This window comes from Anolis sagrei, chromosome 1 (genome assembly GCF_037176765.1).
Source record: "Anolis sagrei isolate rAnoSag1 chromosome 1, rAnoSag1.mat, whole genome shotgun sequence".
In the NCBI taxonomy this organism is placed as follows: domain Eukaryota; kingdom Metazoa; phylum Chordata; class Lepidosauria; order Squamata; family Dactyloidae; genus Anolis; species Anolis sagrei.
Genome location: NC_090021.1, coordinates 254,611,345 through 254,629,803, shown reverse-complemented (window position 1 = coordinate 254,629,803; position 18,459 = coordinate 254,611,345). Strand labels below are relative to the sequence as shown.

Below are 18,459 nucleotides of genomic sequence, written 5' to 3'. Positions count from 1 at the left end.
CTGGTAGTGGTTGGTTGCTCTGTGAATTAAAAGTGAATCACAGAAAGTTATGAAATTTACTTACGAAAAATACTAAGTGAAAGTTTTGATTTTTGACATGGGCTATGCCCATGCGTCAGATATTGTGTTGTATGTACGAATCTACCAAATTAGATATGACTTATGATGGATAATTGAAATTTTGCACAGCCCAACTATGTAAAGGGAGTTCCTCCTGGTTATCATGTTCTTTTGTTCTTGTGGTAAAGGATTCTACACTGTTTTAGAGGAAGCATCTACACCTATACATTCCCATGCAGGTTTCATATTCTATGTTGTGGCATCAAAATAATTTAAATAGATTGCTATGTAAATGGTAACATCAGCATATTTTGTGAAATCCTGCAATAACATAGTCCATCAGCAGAGAAGAACACTGTGGTCTGATTAGGAAGTGATGATTTTTTAAAAATCTAGTCCCATCTTTGGGCTGATTAAGGAAAGAAAAGGCTGGAATTTTCAAGTGTGACATCTAAGACCTGAATCTCAAAGCTTTTAAGCAAGCATACAATCACAGTAAACATCTGGCCCCAAGGGCTCGATTTCAATGGGATTACTCTCAGCAGTTGTATGTTATCTTCTAAGAGGTAAATCATCCTTGCTTGTAATGTTGAAACTTATTCAGCATTCTGAAGAGCACCATTGAAAAATGTACCATATTGTACACCTTAATATCTTTCTGTTGTGTTGCTTCTCACTCAGTTCTATTGTTATGAAGATTCCTCTGATGTAAGGTTACAGTACGATGTCTCTGATTTCCATTATTCAAGGAAAACATTCTCTTGATGGTGTCTCCTTCCAAGGATATATACATTCACTGGCTCCCAGAAAAGAATTATAAAAAGCATATGACGGCTTTACAGACTATTACAATTTGCAGGCTGTTTGAAGAAAAGAAAGGCTGCATATTCTATGTGTTCTTGAGTGTATTTCTTTCCAGAAAAAAAATCTTCATGAAATGATAGGTTTAACAACATATTTTACCCACTGCAAAACAAAAGCAGCACTCTAATGTCTGATCTTCGACAACAAACTAGATGGATGTCAATTGATGCTGAAAACATTTGATGAGTAAATATATGGGTACAATAATAATAATAATAATAATAATAATAATAATAATAATACACAAGTCCATTAAATGAAATGTAATACTTCAGTGACTACATCAGGCTGTGTTAGATACACCATCTTCCAAGTTGCGAAGTGAAAAATATAGTCTTAATCACACTCATGGCATTTAGGTTCACTAGGCCTATTTTTATTTTTATTTTTGTTCCTTTATTTATTTATTTATTTATTTATTTATTTATTTATTTATTTGTGATATTAGTATACCACCCTTCTCAACCCTGAAGGGGACTCAGGGCAGTTCACAGTGTTGGCAACAATTCAATGACATTGATAAAAACAGTATAAAACATTAAAATTGACCCTCCCCTAATAAAACATTAAACATTATTAAACACATCACATAAAATAACATCACTTATCACACAGAGAAATAGTTGTCGTAAAAGGTCCTGGGTCATGGCACTTTCAACTTTCACTTTAAATATTCCTATGATGGGCTGAATGCTTGCTTCCACAGCCAGGTCTTTAGCTGTCTCCTAAAGGTTAGGAGGAAGGGGGCCGACCTAATCTCACTCGGGAGGGAGTTCCATAGCCTTGGGACTACCACCGAGAAGGCCCTGTCCCTCCTCCCCACCAGCCGCACCTCTGAGGTTGGTGGGGTCGAGAGCAGGACTTCCCCAGAAGATCTTAATCTACTAAAAGCCACTAAAAGATATGTTGAATGATATTATTATGCTCTTTGGTTCAGAAAGTAAAAAGTAAAAAGAAAAACAACAATTGCACTAAATTCAGATTAAATATTTGTTTAGGTCCATCTTCGTTGACTACAGAATGCATTCTTCCCGAGGCTAACATTTTAACACTAAGGGAATAGTTTTTTTTAGTCATTTTAAATACCTCCTCATTCTGTTTTTCAGTCTAGAAAGCAAACCTTAACAAATCAGGAGACATCTACTATGGAAACAGCAACATGAAGTGTTCAAAGTGAAAAACATTCAGAAGGCGATTTCAAACAGCATGTATAAAAGGCACATTTACAAGGCATATTTCAGAGGAACACTTACAGAATCTGGATCTCTTTGTTGTTCAAGAAAAGCTGAAAATTCTACCAGCCGAAGTTTAGTTGTTCCAATGGAGCGACCCTGCCAAGCAGGAACTGAGGGTGCTGGGGCTGATGCAGGTTCAAATCCTAAAGTAGGGGAGGAAACAACTTTATGAAACCAGTAATTTATTTGCTTTTTTAAATGAAATCAGTCATTTCTTTGCTTTGATATTAAGTTGTTTTTATTAAGCATTTTCATTCTTCTCACTAAACCAACAGACAAAGCACTGACGATACTGTTTCTCTAGCACCTGCAGATCTTGCATTGACTAAAGGTTCTGCTTTAAAATATTGCTGCTCCATATTGTCTTGTATGGCAAACAAAAAATATTAACAAAATATAAATTACAATGATTCTATTTATTTACAACATTTCTATCCTGCTTTTCTCCACCCCGGAGGGGACTCAAGGCAGCTTATACTTAGGCAACTATTTGATGCCTTCAAAAACAATGTACAGTTAAAATAAACATTTGAATAGAATTATAAAATATATTAAAACATTTAAACATATAAAACAATGCCTTCACTGATAACCACATTATCCAAGGTTATAGTCTGGGCCATTCCAGTAGTCATTGCACATAATTCCAATTTTATCTATTGCATTGGATCTTTAAAAGCTTGATCAAAAAGCCACGTTTTTACTTTCTTATGGAAGGTTAGGAGGGAGGGGGCGGATCTAATATCCCTAAGAAGGTAATTCCATGGCCAACTATATGCCCCACAATTTTAGACTATATGCACCACAATTAGTTTGAAAAATAAATACCTATGGCTATCTATATCTGTCCAGATAAGGGAGAGACAAATATTCATGAAACTGGTTATAAGATCAAACTAATTATCTGGCTTTATTTCTCATCACCAAGGCAAGTGAGTATGGTTTTATGTTAAACAAGTCAAGTGATAATGTGCCACCTTCTCATTGATTCTCTCACAGTGAAGAATTCTGGAATACTTAATAGATCACTGCTGTGCTCAGAGGCAGGGGGTCCTATTACATGATCCACATGCATATTCTATGACCTCTGATGAACCTGCAAATCATTGTGTACATAACCTCTCATCTATATAAATTAATTCGTGATAGTAGGCAAAGATAATACCCAATCCCCTCGTGCATTGTTATACATGTTTAAAGACTGTAAAGTGCACCAAGGCTGAAAGAATAGTAATTTTAAAAAATCCCCAAATAAATGAATAAATCTGTGTATATTACCTGAAATGGGGGTTGCGACTGTTGGTTGTATAGGATAGGCCTGCTGAACAAATGGCTTTATGCTGAAATAAACCATTGGGCAATGAGTTTAGATAGTATTAAAATATTTTTTATTTATATATAAAAACATCTCTTGAGTCCTGAGACAAATGCTGTCTAGCACATGAGCATTGCTTATTCTAAATATACTTGAATAGCAGGGCTTCTTAAAGTCATATACTTGGTCTTAAATGGGACTGCTGGAAAATAATACTCATGGAATGCATAAAAAGCTTGTGTACTATTATTAGAAGACAGGGTTCAAAGGAATAAATTTCTTTGGCACTCCGCATTTGCAGATTTCACTTTTGTGGATTTGATTATTCATGTATTTGATTAATATATTCCCTCTGGGAATCTCTATGTCTTCCAGTGTGATTCTACTGTCAATCTCTACTATAGAGATGTGCTGGAGGACCTAGAGATTCTTAGAGGGGACACATTTCTAGGCATTTGTAGTTCCTCCACTGTGATTCTATGGTAAACCCCCAGCAGAAGTTGACTGCAAAGTTGAGATGGAAGACCTAGAGATTCTGAGAGAGGGGTTCTCTCAGATAAAAAAATGGGATTTTGAAATTATTCATGGTTTTTCCACTTTTGTGAGTGTCCCGAACCCTTAACCCCAGCAAATGTGGAGATTTGGCATACACACAAACCCAGAGTGTTCAGAATACACATGCACACAAATCCAGAGTGCTCAAGCATTTCCATCTGTAATACACTGACACTTTTTAAAAAAAATTTTTAAAGCAACAGGGATATTTATTTGTTGCCTGGCAAATGCAGGCTGCAATACTGATCTAACCTAGAGTTACTGAAGGCTTTGACCTCAGTTCTCCTAACAGCTGCTCATACTGTACTAATGAGGTTGGCCAAGTCAGCATCCAGGTCCATAGGTCAAATAAAGACATTCTACAAAACCGGACTGGGAAATCCATACCATTCCAGCAAGTGACCCAAGGGATGTTTGGTCATGACCTCCTGCCATCACCCTAACATGCACTGTGGTTGGGGGCAGTCCTCAAGACGGCACACATATGCTCAACTTCTCTCATCACATTCGTTTACTCATTTATTGGCTGTACTTCTGTAATGCTCTAATACAGAGCTGCATATGGAGACAAATAAAATGCAACATGTGTAGAGACATGTGTGAACTGAGACATCCCAGAGATGTTTGAATGTAGTATGCCTCTTAACTCTAAATATAAACCTGCCAGAGACACACAAAAAAACCCCACTTTCAATTGCATAGTAGTTCGGTCATGACCAAAAGAAATGCTAAATGCATACAGAGAGTAGCAAGTGGAGTGGATTTGTCCCTGTATTATCAGATCTAAGCCTACTCATTCAACCTCAAGCGCCCTCAAAAACTGCAGTTCTTCCAATTCCAGAAGGGGAGAAGTTTTCACTGAGGTTAGATCCTGATCACATGCATTGAAAAACAAGAAATTGGAGCAAATTTTGAAAAGCCTGATTTCATCCATTGACCTTTGATCTCATGGTCTACTGCAACCATTATGATTACAATGCAATGTGGGTTTGTAGAAGGGCAAGAAATGTCTTGTAATATTTTTGTATTTAAGGAACTAATGTTAATTAGTTCCTTAAATATAGAGGAAAAATATTGCTATACAAAAGTTTAATTTATTCTGTTCCATTTGCTCATGACTTGCCTTCATTCTATTTCAGATATATGCGTATTTAAATAAGTACATCATTATATGAATAGCGGTGCAAATACACACCTTTGAAACAAAGTAGTATGTTTTCCCCCCAGACTTACTCTTGTGAAGATCCAGGCTGTCCTGTTTGTATCATCCCTGGCCAAAACTAGATGGGGGAAAAAGAAAAAGAAATGAAAAACACCAGTCCCCCATTGTTTTCTTTAAGAGGACATTTCCTCTGCTGTTCTTTCACCAAACAATTTTATAACAGGAAAGGAAAATACATTTTATGCATAAATTAATTGATCTAGACTTCATTTCCTGCCAATCATTGTTCTGAAATGTATTTTTTATTGCATTCAATTAACTTACACCAGGTGCTCCAGGAAACGTAGGACGGGGAATTCCTGGCAGGCCCAACTTATTGTGAATCGCTGTTGCAGATACTATTTGAGCTGATGACATGGCTGCCATGTGTTGGAGTGCTTTGTCCTTTGCGGTCTGATCCTTTAATATGACAATTACAAAGTAATCATTAATGAACTGGACACAACAAATCACACTGAGCAAGCACAGCTAGAAAGCACATGAGCTAAAATTAAAAAGGCTCAGGAAATGTGCAAAATAAAAGCATACCGTGCAGAAAATGTAGTATGGGGGCTCATATGCACTCAGATTGTCTGGAGACAAAGTTCTCTCTTATTGTGAATCTATTTCACTATGAATACTATGTTCTATAGCAAAACAGTAGAAAGCCAACTGGATTTAAGTTGGAAACTGAAATGAAACTTTATTTTTAGATTTTACACAAGCAGAAAAGATCCTTAACCATTATTTTCTGAACTTCAATCCAAATAGGAGAACAAGAGCATCAGATCACTAATGATTGAACAAGAATAGTAATAAGAGCAAGAAGCAGGAGTAATGACTCTGATGGTGAAATTGATACCACCCAGTCAAGTTAAGTGCTACTAAATCCTGTTGATTTAAGTGTGAGAGATTTAAATAGGTTCTTAACTCCTACATTGAAATCCATAGGATTTAGAAGCAGGAGCGGCCGGTAATACATTTATTGTGGTTGTTGTTGTTGTCGTCGTCGTCGTCGTCGTCATCATCATCATCATCATCATCATCATCATCATCAAACACACAGTCCAGTCTGATGATAATCACAGAATACATAGAATAATAGAATCCTTGAGTTGGAAGAGACCTCATGGGCCATCCAGTCCAACCCTCGCCCAAGAAACAGCAGAATCGCATTCACAACACCCCTGACAGATGGCCATCCAGCCTCTGCCTAAAAGCCTCCAAAGGAGGAGCCTCCACCACACTCTGGGGCAGAGAGTTTCACTGCTGAATGGCTCTCACAGTCAGGAAGTTCTTCCTAATGTTCAGGTGGAATCTCCTTTCTTCTAGTTTGAAGCCATTGTTCTGCGTGCTAGTCTCCAGGGCAGCAGAAAACAAGTCGCTCCCTCCTCCCTATGACTTCCTCTCACATATTTATACATGGCCATCATGTCTCCTCTCAACCTTCTCTTCTTCAGGCTAAACATGCCCTGCTCTTTAAGCCGCTCCTCATAGGGTTTGTTCTCCAGACCCTTGATCATTTTAGTCGCCCTTCTCTGGACACACTTCAGCTTGTCAACATCTCCCTTCAATTGTGGTGTCCAAAACTGGACACAGAATTCCAGATGTGGTCTGACCAATGATGATGATGATGATGATGGCAACATCAACAACAAATGTTGTTGCCTAGCCTGCCATGTGGGGACACCTGGATATAGTGCCACATGTACTAGGAAACACTGTTTTTCATCACTGATTGTTGTAATTTAGTAGTGGAGTATACTGGAATGTTCAAGGAGAGAACTAATTCAGTGGAGAATGCTTAAAGGCAGACTGAAGGAAATAGGATTCTTCTATTCTAAATGTCAATAATGCAGTACACCACTGCAAATACGCATTTAAGGTACATTTTCAAGATCTATTTGGTCCTGAACTTTGGACAGAGCAAATTGCTGGAGGTAGGCAATCCTGTTCTTTTGAGCAGGGAAGGGCAGTCAGCTACATCTTAAACAGGATAGAATTATCTAAAGACAATAGGAGCAAACAACTAAGGAGGGCCAGATGGGGATTCTAGGAGCTTTAGTACAAAAGACTTTGTTCAACTATGAGTTGGTTACAGCCTCAGACAAGTAAGGTATAATAGAATAAAATAGAATTGAATGGAACAGAGACATGACCTGGGCAATTGACACAATTGTTCCAAAACATCCTTTACTTGAAAAAAAAGCATGAGTAAGGGCCCATTTTAGTCTCTGCTTTCAGCTCTTCTTTTACACCAGCTCAATCTCATGGAGTGTAGCTGTTCTAGGAAAAGGGCTATTGCATTCTAGACCACAAACTGATGAAGAGGAACCCTCAAAAAGTGCTGTCACAAATTTGCTAAACACTATGAATAGAAAATTGCTCAGATTTGCTCTGATCTGGACCTCATATTGAAGTACAACCTGGGGTGGTAATTGAAGCATTTACGTGTCCAGTTTTGATGCATGCATTTCAGTTGGTTTAACATGATGATATGAACACATTGCTTGGATAACCTCTCCCAGCAGTTTGCTTGTCAGACTTATATCGACTCTGGCTAATTAAAGCTACCAGGAGTAAACTGGCTAACTGGGTGGTGGAGGCTGCTTTTTTTAAAAAAATGATAATGTTCCAATGTCTCTAAAGAAGCAATTGCAAGAGCTTTGTTGTAAAAATCTTCATTAGACCCCACCCCACCCCCAAGGTAAATGTTAGCCAGTTCCCAATCTCCCCTTTCCAAGTAAGTTCAAGAGGAGTGAGCAGCAAGACAACTCTCTTGGATCAAATGGGGTACCTGGACCCATTCCAATCTATGTTCAGGCCTGGTAATGGGGCAGGAACAGCTTGGGTCACTTTGGAGGATAATCTACACCAGGAATTGGACAGGGGGAACAAATCTTTATTGGCTCTCCCAGGTCATTTGGCTGATGTGGGGTTTGCGGACATTGCTTGCAGTGGTTGCAGTCTTTCTTGCAGAACATTCTAAGGGCCCATTGTACACTATCCATTCAATGTGGTTTCAATGTCAAACAAGGTGGTTTCACTGTGCAGATAACTATATAGGAAACCACACAAATCACAGAACACTGACACACATTAAGGACTTTCTTTCACATGCTCTTGTGGGAGTTTGTTGTCTGATGGTTGCAGGCTGAAGTTAGCTTCAAACTGCATTAAATGGTCAGTGTAGTTGAGGCCCCAGAGAAGGCTGTTGGAGAAGTGTAGATCAACCTTTTGGGCATTAGACTGTGGAATCCTACAGGAGTCAATACTGTCAATATCTACATGAAGCTGCTGTGAGAGGTCACCCAGAGCTTTGAGTTTTGGTGTCACCAGTGTGTTGATAATATCCAGCTCTTTTTTTACAACTTCCGCCAAAGAGTCTATGGCAGTCCAATTGTTGTTGGATGCAGTAAAGAGCTGGCTGTGGATAAACTGATAAAGGCTTAATGCAGTAAAAATGGAAGTGATGCTGGTCAGTAGGAGAAGCTGAGTTTAAATAAACAGCCTGTACTGGATGGGGTTGCACTTCCTCTGGATCATCTGGTTCATAGCTTGGTGTGCTTTTGGAACTAGTGCTATTCCTGGAAAGACAGATCATTACACTGGCCATTAGAGCTTTTGCCCAGTTTGTACCAGCTGTTCCCTTTCTTGGGGAAAACAGATATGACCACAGTGGTCAGGCAATATTACCTCCCGATTAGACTACTGTAGTGTGTTCTATATAGGGCTGCCACTGAAAAGCGTTTGGAAGCAGTAGCTAGAGAAAAAGACAATAACTAGATTGTAACTAAGTGTCTGGTGTAAACTATAAAGTATATACCACCAGTCCTGAAAGAACTGCACTATATTCCATTTGCTTCTGAACTCAACTCAAGGAATTGATTTTGACCTACAAAGCCCAAAACAACTTTGGCGCAAAATATCTGAAAGGCTACCTCCTCCCATATGAGCCCGCCAGAAAATTGAGATATCCAGAGGAAGCCCTGCTGCACATCCTGAAGCTAGGTTTGTGGGTACATGTTGCAGGATTTTCTCTATAGTAGCCCCTTGACTGTACAATCCCCCACCAAAGTAGGTTAGGCTGGCCCCATCCAACAGGCAGCCAAAACAGTGCTCTTTCATGTGGCTTTCAGTGTTTAAAGGGGCTCTTGTAACTTCTTCAAAATGGGTTCTATGATTTATTTTAGCCTGCTTTAATGCGTTTTTTTAAATTTTAATGTATTGCAAAATGTTTTTTTTAATCTTTGTAATGCCTTAATTGTGTTAAATAAACAAATACTTGCAAATTTACTGGCATGGGGACAATCTGAACTGAGAACATAGCATGGAGCTAAAAGCTACACCAGCTCTCATACTACTAGGGTCCTAATCCAGATAATCTCCCCTTGATTTATTTGAAGTTAATTAAACAAGCAGGTTTTTTTCTTATTTATAAATGAAGCCATTTTACATTCCTCTGGATTTTTTGATAGAATCATTCTGTGGTTATGAGCTATTGGCAAAATTGAGGGAAGTGATGCAATTTAAGTGCCCATTTCACATCATGTACTTCCTCATTTGGAAAAACAATGGTTCGTTACAGGAAATGCTAAACTTTGAGTATAAGATGTAAAATAGATGAAGAAACACAAGCACTAAAAGCAGATTCATTGCTACAAGCAAAGTTGCAAGCATGCTGGCCAGGAATTGCATGCCATCCAATATGGTAAATAAAGTCACACACATATTCCCTGAAAAGCTCATAACACAGTAACAAGAAGATAAGCAGCTCTTTCATTTGAACAGCTCATTTAGAAACAGAACAGGCTAACAGTACAATTAAAGCTGGCTAAAACAAAAAGTAAAAGAAAGTATCTGCCAAGCACAGCTGAAGGACATAATGCTTGCTTTACTGAAAAATACTTACCATGCTTGTTACCTGGATGTAACAATAAAAAGTTTATTAAAAGGCTTCTGTATGAGTTCAATTTATCAGCAAAATATGCTACAGCACAATTAAAAATGGAAGGTTTTCTTGTTATTTTGTATGCATAGTTTAAGATGGGTTATGAATTTTCACCAAGGAACTGATTCATCAAGAGAATAAAAGAACGGAGTATGTAATTTTGTCATGCTGACAAAATTAACTGTCTAATTTGGCAACTTTTGGTTTTCCACCTGCTTGGAAACTTGTGAAGATGTCTGTATTGAAAACTCAAAAGAGGTTAGCCATTTAAAGCTGGATTACTGGGGGTCTGGCAGCAGAGGGAGCACCTACTTCCAGTAGAGTTGTCTTCTCCACCTTGTGCAGAATGCAAGGCAGAAACCTGATCAGGTGTTAATGCTTACAGAAGCGACATTAACACCTGTGGAGCCATCTGCTCCTATATAGTCCTCGGAGAACTGGCTGAGAGGAACATGGCTGCTGAAGAAACTATACTTTTAGCAGGAGCAGCAGGGGTGAAAAATACTCTGGAATCTACTTATCCAAAAGATTAACTGCACAACCTGACCTATTTTTGGTTCCTAAACCTTTGGATCTCATGTAATTATTCTGAATGATTAGAAAGACAGTTTGTTTGGTTAGGGGAGAGTTTGTTCATTCTAAGGCAAGTTTGAAATAAGAAGATCATGCTATGGCTGTCATTCTTCCCAATGATATCACAACCAGAGCCTACAAACTATGGCATTTTGAGTGTCTGGGCTGAGCTAGATGCTTCCATGTCAACAACTAGGCCTGGTGTCAAGAGCTGCTACTCAGTAAGGAGGCTGGTCAATAGAAGACTTTGCTCCTGTGGTATCAGAAGTGGGCCTGGGCCTCTATATTGCCTACTACTTGGAGGAACAATGCAAGCTATTCTGTGCCTGATGGGAGATCTTGGACATACACAACAGTTCTAAGTATCTCACTATGACACTGAGTTCAGTCACAGGGCTCTCATTATGATGCCACTCCTCCTCCAATTCCCACTTTCCAAACATTTAATTATTTTTTATTTTATGGTCTCCTTCTAAGATCCAAGTTCTATCCAATTCCCAATCTTTCTATTAAATCAGTTATTTTAGGCTCTCCTTGTAGGATCTAGGATCTACTTGAAAACAGTGCTGTTCAGTTGGTGACTGTTATTATTATTATTATTATTATTATTACTACTACTACTACTACTACTACTATTTATTATTTCAAATGTACATGATGCTTTACCGTAAAATAAAAAGTTGCAAAATCTAATATACATATATGTGTCTATTCCTTGTGTTCAGGTGTTAGTTCTGAACCAGTTATATAAAATGGTAGAAAACTGCAAATTGCCACTCACCTTGGGAAGGCTGGGCACAAAGAGGGCATGATCAGCATGTGAAGCCTCATGCTCCTTGCCCCCTCTGGAATGCTCCTTTCAGGCTTAACAAATGAAGTACCTCACTCTCTCAGAAATGGATGTGGTATAGTTCCTGCATTTAGAACTGCACCCACTTAGGAAGGATTTTTCATTAAGAAAAATGCCTTGCTTGTGGGAACTGACTGTCTAGCTTGTATTTCTAAACAATTTCATGCCTGAAGTGACTTCTGCGAAAGTGTCCCTTGTTTCTTTCAGCACCCCTGATGATCCACTGTAATCTGGATTATATAGTTAATGTGTTGATGCATAAAGGATCCTAACATTTTGTTGAGAAGAGATGAGAACAGGTAGCATCCAGATCTCCACTAGTTTATGGTTTAATCATCATTTCATCTCTACATAATGAAAAAGTAGTTGTTTCCTCTTTATTCTCCTCCTCCAACCAATATGCAACTATTTCTGGAGTAACTCATAACAACTGATTAATCATGTATTAAAATGCTTCATGACAGTTTGAGCAGCAAGTGGAGAAGACTACATCCAATTAAAACTGGATGGGGAATTTAGGCAGGCAGATTAGCAGTAATTACCTAAACTGGAATTTGGCCAAGATACATGACTTAACACCCGTATTCTCCACCTCTGAGTACACTGGGATCTTTAATGAAGGCAAGTGATCAAGACCTTGACTGCCTAAGAAAATAAGAGTCTCTTTCCACTGTCAGTTATGCTGCAGTAAATATGAAACAGCTTAATTGGAGTCAAATGAAATTATCCAATCAGTAGTGCAAATGTGAACAGAAATTCAGTTTACATGGATGTACTCTGATAGAATACTGGTACCAGTATGGCTGTAGTTTTATTTCCTGTAGCTTAAAGTGTTCCTTGGCTGGCTGTTTTCCAGTAATGGTCTTTTGACCTAACGGTCTATATTTTCAATTATAGAATAAACTAGCATTTTCTCTTAATAAAGGTGTCAGAGCAATCCCTGAAAAAGACTTGGTTTTGCTCTTTAAATTCAGAGCTCTGCAAAATTAATTTTTTAAAATATCTTATCTGAATAGCAATTTTTATGTAGGGACTCATAGGTCAATGAAATAGATGGCAAGATGGAGGGATCTGAGAGATTATATTTGGTTTATATGGTAGCCTTAGCCAAGCAAAATGGGGGAAGCAACATGAAGGCTTTGAAAGGCCCTAATGTCTTGACATACTGCCTCTGTAAAAGGAAAATGACATAACTTCCACGGATGATAGCCACTGACAGTTTAAACATGTGTCTAATTCCTTTTGAAAGCCACCATAACAATATGGAAATGAATTCCATATGAAAATGTCGCACATTGCAATGGGCTTGTTTTTTTCTGTCCTATAATATTATGTTGTCTGTCCTTAATCTGCTATAGCCATTTTATTGGTTGATTTAGAATTATGAAACAAGTTTTTTTTCTCCTTGTCAATGTCCATCTGTTGTAACTTTATGAATTTATTTTAGAGTACTCTTTCACTATTTTTTTCTTGTCAGGAGCGACATGAGAAACTGCAAGTCACTTCTGGTGTGAGAAAGTTGGCTGTCTGCAACTCTCTCATACCTGGATGTTTGATGTTTTACCATCCTTGTGGGAGGCCTCTCTCATATCCCCGCATGAGGAGCTGGAGCTGACAGAAGGAGCTAAATCAGCTCTCCCTGGATTCGAAACGCTGACTTTTCGGTCAGCAGTCCTGCTGGTACAAGGATTTAACCCATTGCATCACCGGGGCTCCGTTCTTTCACTATCATCTCTTACTAAACTTCATAGCTCTGAACATTTTGATAATTTACTTAAAGGAAATTAGTTGTGGAGGTCATTCAAGAATAGTAAGATTTACTGTATCTACGAAAATGTTATGTAAATCAACATATCTTTTAATGAATCAGACCTCTGTGGTTTGAATGTGTTTCCAAAACAATGAAATAATATCCATAGGCAATGCAACTCATTCCATTTTTAAAAAATCTGAGACAAAACATGTTGAAATTTTATATGCCAAGAAAACCAGGAAATTTGCTCCTAATCTGTTTTACTCATAACTCATTTTACTCTGAAATATTTCAATAAGCCCAATTTTTTTCTAAAGTAAATTTTTTGCATCCCTGGGGTATTACATGAAAATATATCCATTGTATAATTAAAAGAATATAACATGATTTTTAAGAATCGGAAATCATAGTACTGTGCAATTTCATTAATACTAACACAGAAATCTATCAGAACAAAACTTTAAAAATATAATGCAAAACCAGGGAAACTGCAATTTGCTGCTGAAATGGCTTTTTACAGTAAAGCACAAAAAGCAAAATAGTTTCCTAATAAGTAATTCTGCAAATCCTATTTCTGGTCACATATTATATTGATTTGAATAACCTTTGAAATTATTTGCTGTAATTTTTTTGTAAAAGATAAACAAACCATGGAAGCCTACGGTTGTTCTGGACAAAAGACAGTTGAATAATTGTAGCCATGATCTCCAATTTGCTTATTATTAGAGAAGGCAGTAGTAAATACAAAAGCTGGCTATTTCAGCCAGGCAATAGCTAATGCTAAAAAGAGAATGCACATACAAAGCCATCCCAACTTGCTGCCTAATGAGGAGCAATTAATCCATCTTATTGTATTTCAAAATGGAGAAGACTCCATTCACATCAAAGGGAATTTTTTCAAGGCTTTTATCATTGTTCATTTTTTAAAAGAGAAGCCATACAGAGCTATCTTTGGCATCCTAACTGTCAACAGTATCTTCTTATTACATGCATACTATGTGGAATGTACACTAATTGATTTTGAAGTATTTCACACATGTGAATTGTAGACAATTTTTTAAAAAAAATTGGCTTCCCTTAATGAATTCTAAAACCATATGCTAATGAACACTGGAAAGCAAATGTAAAGATTTCATTATTTCTATGATAAAATTACTATTTTAGCTATCTGTAAACCTGCTCATATATTTGGAGGGTGAACCGCTTACATGTGTGTGTGTGTGTGTGGGGGGGGGGGGGGTTGCCTACAAAATGTGAAACTGGTTCACAGTTTGGGAAAATATAATGTCATGGCACACCAGTGCAAAAGGAGAAGTTGCAGCATTTCCAAGAGAGAAGAAACAGCAATACATGAAGAATAAAAATATCATTGGGAATGCTTAAGAACATTTAGAGAACGTTTTCAAAGTTGAATCCAAAAGTATAAACCTTTCCACAGATCTATATTTGGAATCATCAGAAGTGTTTCTACTATGTCATATGTGCAATAGAGTTGTGACACAATTTTTCAGAATGGTCAGTTTGTATGTTCTTAATGGTTCAGTCAGACTACAGCTTTCATTAGCCAGATAACAAATCAGTTACTGTTAAATTACAAAGAGTGGCTTTTGGCTTGCTAGGGGAGACAAACCAGAATTATTCATTCACACATGCCACCCTAAATATGAATGGAGGCTTGCAAGGTCATCCATCCATATTTGCTGGAGTCAGGGGCACAGATCTCCTGTGAAAGTGAAACAACACAAATAAAAATGATTCCCAGAAAGAACATTTTAAATCAAATCCAGAAATAATCAAATGCTAAATCAGCAAAGGTGGAGAATGACTAATTTGAAATTTGTGGGTGGCCTTTTACAGATTTACATGTTGTACGTTATTATATATCCTTTATCTGTTTGGCTAACATGGATTACAAGCAAACAATTACAGCAGTGGTTCTCAACCTGTGTTTCCCCAGGTGTTTTGGCCTACAACTCCCATAAATTCTTGCAGTTTACCAGCTGTTAGGGTTTCTGAGAGTTGAAGGCCAAAACATCTGGGGACTCACAGGTTGAGAACCATTGAATTGCAGTTTATTATATTGTATTTTTTTTTATCAGAGTGTCATTTTTCAGCTTCTACCTTCTTTACTTGCTGAACACAAAAAGTGAGCTGTATTCAAGGTGGCAGTTTAGAAAACTATATTACCAAATGAGAGGTTAGGGATTGGAGGGCTTTTAGAGACAGGAAGGGGGCTTCAAGGGACACAAAAGTGAGATTGGGGACTGCATCTGCCCAGAGGCTGTACTTTTTCCATTTTTGCCCTGTGGTGATTGGACAATCAATGCACACAGTGAAGTTAAATGACAGAAACTATACCACTGTTCATATGACATGGCACACAAGAAGAAACAGCGGATTGCTGGATCAAATATACCACCTTATCCACATGTACATCACAACCAAACAGAGACTTCACAAGTCTCTGTTTGCAGGCGCAAACAACATGCATGTGTGTGAATATCATGGGTAGGCGCAGTATATTTTATCCAACTACCCACCATGTTAGCCAAACAGCCTACATATTAAATACATGCCACCAGTATGAAATGAGGAGGTTGATAAATTGGGAATACAAATTTGTTCGGATCTTAATGTTCTGAGGTATTATAAACCAAAAGTCATTTGCCCCAATACAAAGTTTAAAATGTAAACTATACAAAATGTAAAATATATACGGAATTAGCTTTAAGTCTAAGAATATGTTTTGATTAAATCATGGATAGTAGTCATAAGTTAAAACCACAATAAGCACTTGATCCCAAAGGGTGATTTTGAAGGCTACAAAGAATCTTGTAGCATGCCATAATTTTAGAATTAATAAAATGAACCTCATTATTGTGGACATTCAATTCATTTTTAATTCAGTACAAAATAAAGAAAAAATATGGATGGGATTCCTATTTGTAACATTTGAGTGTCAATGTATTTTTACTAGTGACACCATTACTAATTTTTGCCATGCTGTTCAGCTGTTCTTTTATTTACCCAAAATGTCTTTCTTCTCACTTCTACTACAGACCGCTATAGAGACCTCTCTGCATAAGCACCAGGCAAGAAAGGAAAGGGTGAAGTGATGCTGGCTGAAGCACCAGTCAGCTCTTCATCCAGGGACTCATTACTGCTGGGGGATATGGTTGCACTCCTCACATCATCTAGCCTGTTGAGGCTAGCAAAGTAGGGACTGGGTTGGGCTCCGGCCTATTATCCATCAGTTCTCTAGGAATCAAGTACCTGATTTTCAGTCACCAAAATACTGAGGAATGAATGCGTTGCTATTTCAGGAGAGTGATTCTCATATTATGCTTGTAGATAAGAAAACTATCACTTGTCACATGAAGAGAGTAACAATAATGGCACAAGCACAATGCATGAAGAGAGAAGTCATTAAACTGAAGATAACTCCTGACATAAATACTTCATATTATTGTAACAGAAAATATTACTAAATGGGGAGACATCCTTTGTCACTTTCAATCTTCAAAATCAACCAAGTGATCTCCAAGTGCAAAGTCAAAAGTCAAAAACCAACTTATACAATTAATGCAATAGCACAAGAGAGAAACCCAATGGCAAATGCTCTGGAGCAGGGAGATTACAGTTTGACAATGTTTTTTTTCCTTAACCCTCAAATATAGACAACAAAAATAAACACTTTTTTTCTTTGTTTTATGTTCTTTATTTCTTCATTTATTAGCCATCTCTGCTTTATCACCTTGACAAAGAGGGCAAATATGGTTATGGAGTTGCAGATTCACAGAAATTCCAGCAATATTTCATCTTTTGTTTTAGGGTTATAAAATACTTACAATGCTCTGCCAGAATCTTGGTGGCTTTACCGAAAGATCTATTAGGGGATGCTCCCTAGAAGAATCAGTCTGTGAAGGAATTTCTGTTTTCAGTACTCTGAGTAACAGGTTGTTTCCTCTCTGACCTGCTCAATAATTTTATAACCATCATCCGTTTTGGGAAAGGCTCGGAATAAATACTTTAAGTTTTCTCTTGCCTATTCAAAGAGTAAGACTCTCTGCTGAATAAAATGATACTAAAAATGTAAGAGCCACTTTCAGTCAGGCCAAAGCCTTATCTAGTCCAGCACCCTGCTTTCACAGTAGCAGAGCAGTTGCCTATGGGAAGCCTGACAGCGGGACATGGGTGCAACTATATCCTCCATCTCATGCTCCCTGGCAACTGCCTCTAATATGGATGAGATATACAGCCATCTTAACAGATAAACAACAATGGTCCTATCCTATATGAACTTATTCAACCCCCTTTTAAAACCACCCAAGTTGGCAAAAATCCCTTTAGCTTGTGGCAGGAAAATCATCTGTTTGTTTATTTTCTTTTATCAGTCATGAATCTTGTACCACTGACTTTAGCAATGACTCTTTCCAGCAGGGTTGGGAACTATTTCCCTAAAAGGATTGGAGGGTTGGCCCATTCTCAAGAAGCACATTTCTGAAGTGGTTGTAAGGAGATTTTATAGAAAGAGGAGAATACTTCCCATTGCATAAGCAGGTATCCATCACTGAAAATTTTTTTAGTTCTTACCCTATATACTCATGCAGAAGTCTAGAAATTTTAGTAAAAAAAATCAACCCCAAAAAACTAGGTCAACTTGTCCATGGATCAATGTAAGACTGTATTTAAAAAACAAAACAAAACGGAACCTATATAAAAAAGGAACCACCCCCTTCTCTGAATAGAGTGGCAAAAGTAAGAGTTTAGTATATCCTGGGAGAACCTAAAAGAAACACTAATCCCTCTACCCTCTCTTCCATGGTGCTGCAGGTAGCCTTTTTGGATACATGGATTGGGAAATGGCATCTGGCCCTCTGAGGCTTTCCTCTCTCTGAGGAGTGACCCTTGACTTATCCATGGGTCATATCAAAATCCATGTTTTTGGCTCCAAAACCTGCCCTCAATTTGAACATAAGGTTGACTTGTACATGAGCATAAATGGCAATTCTTATTCTCTATCCTTGCTGATAACTTTAGAGAACTATTTCTTTGCTGCTGTGTCAAAGAGATCTAAGAAAAAGATTTATATCCAGGGATTA

At 37.7% G+C, this 18,459-nt stretch overlaps 1 protein-coding gene across 10 annotated transcripts in view; it reads right to left on the bottom strand.

The window, feature by feature from the left end:
* Window positions 1-18,459, bottom strand: part of TEAD1 (TEA domain transcription factor 1) — a 205,348-nt gene that overhangs the window by 33,608 nt on the left and 153,281 nt on the right. For 4 of the 10 annotated variants that reach the window (XM_067462671.1, XM_060766823.2, XM_060766828.2 and 1 more), the window contains 4 exons: window positions 5,516-5,650; window positions 5,263-5,309; window positions 3,438-3,499; window positions 2,178-2,302 (listed from right to left, as the gene is read on the bottom strand). In XM_067462671.1, the coding sequence (XP_067318772.1) occupies window positions 2,178-2,302; window positions 3,438-3,499; window positions 5,263-5,309; window positions 5,516-5,650 (369 nt within the window). Of the gene's footprint in view, window positions 1-2,177; window positions 2,303-3,437; window positions 3,500-5,262; window positions 5,310-5,515; window positions 5,651-10,142; window positions 10,155-17,205; window positions 17,275-18,459 lie in introns of all 10 variants that reach the window. The other 6 variants (XM_067462667.1, XM_067462670.1, XM_067462669.1 and 3 more) reach the window with 2 other exon arrangements.